The sequence below is a fragment of the Nannospalax galili genome, unplaced genomic scaffold (genome assembly GCF_000622305.1).
Source record: "Nannospalax galili isolate Female #2095 unplaced genomic scaffold, S.galili_v1.0 scaffold713, whole genome shotgun sequence".
Classification (NCBI taxonomy): domain Eukaryota; kingdom Metazoa; phylum Chordata; class Mammalia; order Rodentia; family Spalacidae; genus Nannospalax; species Nannospalax galili.
Genome location: NW_008333780.1, coordinates 459,337 through 464,946, shown reverse-complemented (window position 1 = coordinate 464,946; position 5,610 = coordinate 459,337). Strand labels below are relative to the sequence as shown.

The window sequence follows — 5,610 nt, the reverse complement described above, 5'->3', positions numbered from 1 at the left end:
AACTGTAATAATTCAACTGTAAACCTAAAAATTTACAGCCAATTTTGAAAGAGATGTATCTTAGCTCAGGAAAATGTTATTGAATGTGTCAATGCTATTGTAATGAAATGCTTCTTCCAAGTATGTGGTCATTAAATATATAATTTTAAAGGAAAAGAAAAATGAAGGCTGGGGAGATGGCTCAGAGGTTAAGAGCACCACTGGCTGTTCTTGCAGAGGACCCAGGTTCAGTTCCCAGCACCCACATGGTGGCCAACAACCATCCTTAACTCCAGTTCTAGGGGATCTGCTGCCCTCTTCAGGCCTCCAAGGGCATTTCATGCATGTGGTGCACTTTTATACATGCAGGCAAAACATACACATAAAATAAAATGAAAAAAAAAGTTTAATGAGAGAAGTTATTTGCATACTGTTGAAGTTTTATATTAGACTCATCAAGCAATATAAATGCCTTCTAGTGCTATTTACCTACTTAAGACCAGTAATGACATGATATTTTAAGTTACAGGATTGGACTTACCTTATGTTGTTTTCCACTTAGAATCTTTTTGGAAATACAGTATTAGAATTCCATAAGATAGGGCTGGAAGCATAGCTCAATGGGTAAGAGTGCTTGCTGAACAAGTGTGAGAACCCACATTTAAAAAGTCAGTGTGGCTATGTATGCCTGTAACCCCAGTGTTGTCAGGAGGATCACTGTGGCTGGCTGAGTTCCAGCCTAAGGAACTGAGAGCCAGACTCAAGGGAATGAGGCAGGTAGTGACAGGGCAGGACAACCAATGCCCTCCTCGGCCTCTGTGTACCTACATACATATGTACATATTACCACATACTCACCAAAAATAAAATAAGTTTTCATAATGTAGGAGCTAGGAATGTAGCTCGTTTGGTAGAGTGATTGCTTAGCATTCACAAGGCCCTGGGTTCAATCCCTAGCACTGTATAAACTGGGCATTGGTGGCACATACCTGTGGTTCCAGCAGTCAGGAGGCAGATAGCACTCTCTGAGTTCTAGGCCAAATAGGGCTACATAGTGGTACCCTTTCACAAAAAAAAAAAAAAAAAAAAAAAAAAGAAAAGGAAAAAAGATTAAAGGCCAGTCGTATAAGGAGTTTTGCAGCAAAAGGAAGTGAAGAAGAAAAGTTTGGGCTGGAGAGATAGTTCAGTGCTTAAGCGCACTGGCTGCTCTTGCAAAGACCCAAATTTGAATCCTAGAACCCATATGGCATCTAACAACTGTCTATAACTCCAGTTCCAGAGGACCCAACACCCTCTTCTGTTCTCCAAGGTCATTGCAGGACATGGGTGCACTTACATACATTCATGCATAACACTCATACACATAAAAATTTAAAAAGAAAAAAAGACAATTGATTAAGGAAGTAGGATTTAAAAAAGGGTTTGTTTTGTTTGGTTTTTGAGACAGATCCTTCTGGTTACCTATCTTGGCCTCTAATTTAAAATCCTACCTCTACCTTCCAAATGCTGGGATATCAGGTAACCACAATGCCCAGTTTGTGAATATTTTATTTTTTTTAAATCGGAAAAAAAATAGCTTTTTATATGTTGATATTATCTAGTCTAGAGTAAAAGTTGATGGAGAAATAACCATTTTCTTGAGTATACAAGGAAATCTGGAATATACATGGATGAATCAACTTAGAGAGGACTCCAAAAAGATCATTTATCTTTTGGCAAGAAGGTGATGTGTGTAAGTCTGTATGCTTCTGGTGAGGAATTCTCACCATGAGAGAATCTGAAGTTCTTTTCTGCTTTTTAAATTTTTTCTTTTCTTTTTTTTTGTTTGTTTGTTTGTTTGTTTTGGGGGACAGGGTCTCCCTGTAGCCCAAGGTAGCCTGGAACTCACTTTGTGGACTAGACTGGCCTGGATCTCAGAGATCCACTTGCTTTTGTCTCCTGTCATTTTTCTTAGTGTAGTTGAAAGCTAGATTTTCTAGGGCTTGAGAAATGGCTCAGTGTTTAAGGGCACTTACTTCCCTTTCAAAGGATCACAGTTTGGTTCCCAGTATACCCAGGTCAGGTAACTCCAGCTGCAGGGGATCCGAAGTCCCCTTCTGGTCTAGTGGGCACAATGAAGCATGTGCACACCCCCCACACAAATAAATAAGCAAATAGATAACAAAATAAATCTTTATTTAAATAAAAGAAAGCCAAATGTTCAGCTGACAGTGAGGAATAGGAAAATAGGGGAGAGAGAAAGTGACTCATGTCTAGGGTAGGGAGAAGTGAATGGATTTTATTACACTAACTCTGGAGTGTTCTCAAGGAAGGTCGGTTGGGAAATGAGAGTGATAGTGTCCTAGGTTCTTTGCATATGAGAATGGAAAAGAAACTTGAGATGTCTTTGAAATTGTTATGGAGAACAGATAGCTTTGTTTTATGAAAGGGGCTTATATTTTATGAGGTGAATTAAGAGGACTAATTGGGTTGTTGTTTTTTCCAGCTTGTGGTTACTGGAATGAGAAATCACCCTATGAATTTGCCAGTGCAGCTGGCTGCAAGTGCCTGTGTGTTTAATTTAACCAAGCAGGACCTTGCTGTAGGAATGCCTGTTCGACTCCTGGCTGATGTGACACATTTGCTGCTCAAGGCCATGGAACATTTTCCCAATCACCAGCAGGTAAGCATGTGAATTCCCATTCAAGTAGTCCTAGGTGCTTCTTTACCTGCTTGCACTTCCACACAGTTCAATTCAATAAGCCAAGCCTGAAGCTTCAGTTTCCTTCTTTTAGTTTATTGTTATTGCTGCTGTTTTGTTTGATAGAGACAAGGTCTCAGGTAGCCCAAGCTTGTCTGGAACTCCTTGATCCTCCTGCATCTCTCTCCAAAGTACTGAGATTAGATGTACATCACCATGCCTAGAATTAAAAATTATTGGTAAAATTGATCAAGGAAACCTGAGAGAAAATTCAGAGTAAAAAATTAGGAAGTGAGGGTGGGAAAAATGGAGAATAATTGTAATTTTTCTTTTTTCTTTCAGTGTTAGGAAAACCAGGGTCTTGCCAATACTAGGCAAGTTCTTCTAATTGAGCTACATCCTCAGCTGGGATTTCTTTGGGGAATGTGAAAACATTCTAAAAGAGCTCTAGGGGCATAGCTCAGTTGGTAGAAACCCTGAAGCCCTAAGTTTGATACCCTGCACCACAGAAAACTGGGTGAGGTAGTGTATGCTTATAATTCTGCTCTCAGGAGGATCAGGAGTTCAAGATCATGCTCAGCTACATAGTAAGTTTGAGGCCAGCCTGGACTATAGTGAGACTGTCTTAAAAAGAAATAAAGCTGGGTGTGGTGGCATATGTCTTTAATCGGGAGCTAGAGGCAAGTGAATCTCTGTGAAATTGAGGGCAGCCTGGACTACATAGCAAATCCCAGTCTCTGTAGAAGAGCACATACATAATTTCATGTATTAGTTCAAAAACTCAAAAAAGTAGGCTCAGCCTGGTGGTGTACACCTTTAATCCCAACACTCAGGAGGCAAAGGCAGGTAGATCTCTATGATTTTGAGGCCAGCCTGGTTTGCATAGTGAGTTCTAGGTCAGTCAGGGCTACATAGTAAGTCCCCCCACCCCAATTTTATTATTTCAAACTCGGTATTTAGCCCAGGTTGACCTTGAGCTTCTTAGAATTGGCCTCTAATCTCCATACATGATATTGCTGTGGCTTACACACACATACATGCACACGCATACTCACATGCACACACACACACACAAAATAAAGGACCAGCAATACAGGTAAACAATTAAGGGTGTTTGCCACTAAGCTTGACAATCTGAGTTTGATTCCTGGGACCACATGGTGGATGGAGAGAACTGACTTCTGTAATTTGTGCTCTGACCTCCATATGTTCACTGATATGTACACACACAGACATGCACATGCATAACACACGTGAATAAATAAATAGAATTTTTTTTTAATGGAGCTGAGGACTGAACCCAGGGCCTTGTGCTTGCTAGGCAAGCGCTCTACCACCAAGCTAAATCCCCAACCAAGAGTTTTAAAGGTGGGCCAGGAAGATGGCTCAGTGGGTGAAAGTGCTTGCTACCAAGCCAGAAGAAGAGGGACCAATTCCTGCAAGTTGTCCTCTGATCTCCACATGTGTGCTGTGACACACATGCCCCATACATAATACCCCCCCAACACACACACACATCCACAAATAAATAAAATATAATAGATTTTTCAAAAAAACTAAGCCTTTTAAATATAAAACTAGGGCAAGCCAGGTACGGTGGTGAATGCTATATACCAATAATCAGAAGGTAAAGCTAGAGGACCAAGGGCCCATACTCATCTTTGGCTGCATAGTAAGTTCAAAGCCAATCTAGGGGATGCTGGAGAGATGGCTCAGCAGGTCAGAGCATTTACTGCTCTTCCAGAGGATCTGGGTTCGTTTCCAAGCACCCACATGGCTGCTCACACCCATCATAACTCTAGTTCCAGAGGCCAGACACCCTCTTCTGGCCTCCACAGGAACCAGGCATGCATGTAGTACATTTACATACATGCAGGCAAAGCACTCAAACATAAAATATAAATAAATAAAATCTTTTTTTTAAAAAAAAAAAAGCCAATCTACAGGGTTGGGGATTTAGCTCAGTGATAGAGTGCTTGCCTAGCAAGCACAAAGCCCTGGGTTCGGTCCTCAGCCCCGCCCCCCAAAATGCAAAATAACAACAACAACAACAAAAAAAAAGCCAATCTAGGCTGGAGAGATGGCTCAGTGGTTAAGAGCACTGATTGCTCTCGCAGAGGACCTGGGTTCGATTCCCAGCACCCACATGTTAGTTAACAATCATCTGTAGCTCTAGTTCCAGGGGATCTGACACCTTCTTCTGACCTCTGCAGGCATTATGCACTTACATACATGCATGTGATACACTCATACACATAAAATAAAACTAATAAATAAAATATTTTTTTTAAAAAGCCAATCTTGGGGCTGGAGAGATGGCTCAGTGGTTAAGAGCACTGACTGCTCTTGCAGAGGACGTAGGTTCGATTCCTAGCACCCACATGGCGGCTATGAACCATCCTTAACTCCAGTTCCAGGGAAATCCGAAGCCCTCTTCTGACCTCGGCAGCATCGCACGACACGTGTGCACTCACATACATGTAGGCAATACACTCAATACACATAAAAAATTGAAAAAAAAAAAAAAGCCAGCTGGGCATGGTGGCACACGCCTTTAATCCCAGCACTTGGGAGGCAGAGGCAGGTGGATCTCTGTTAGTTGCAAGGCCGGCCTGGTCTACATAGTGAGTTCCAGGACAGCTGGGGCTACAGGGAGACCCTGTCTCAAAAAGACCAAAATAAAAAGCCAATCTGGGATACATGAAACCCTGTTTCAAATTACTCTTCCCCCCAAAAAACAATTCCTTGACAATTTACATAGATACATTAAAATTTATTTATAAATATATAAAATTTTATTTATAAATATATATTGAATACTGCCTTATACCTATATACATTTTATAAACATGTTTCTGCCTTTAAAATTTCATTTATTTTTAATTTTTTTATTTATTATTTTTATTTTATGTGTATGCATGTATTGTCTGCATGTAGGTAAGTGCACCCAT

The 5,610-nt window shown here is 40.7% G+C and overlaps 1 protein-coding gene across 1 annotated transcript in view; it reads left to right on the top strand.

Annotated features, from left to right (window-relative positions):
* Zyg11b (zyg-11 family member B, cell cycle regulator) overlaps positions 1 to 5,610 on the top strand; it is a 68,413-nt gene that overhangs the window by 36,182 nt on the left and 26,621 nt on the right. Inside the window, exon 5 of the mRNA XM_008828425.3 lies at positions 2,465 to 2,641. Within this exon, the coding sequence (XP_008826647.1) occupies positions 2,465 to 2,641 (177 nt within the window). The remainder of the gene's footprint in view (positions 1 to 2,464; positions 2,642 to 5,610) is intronic.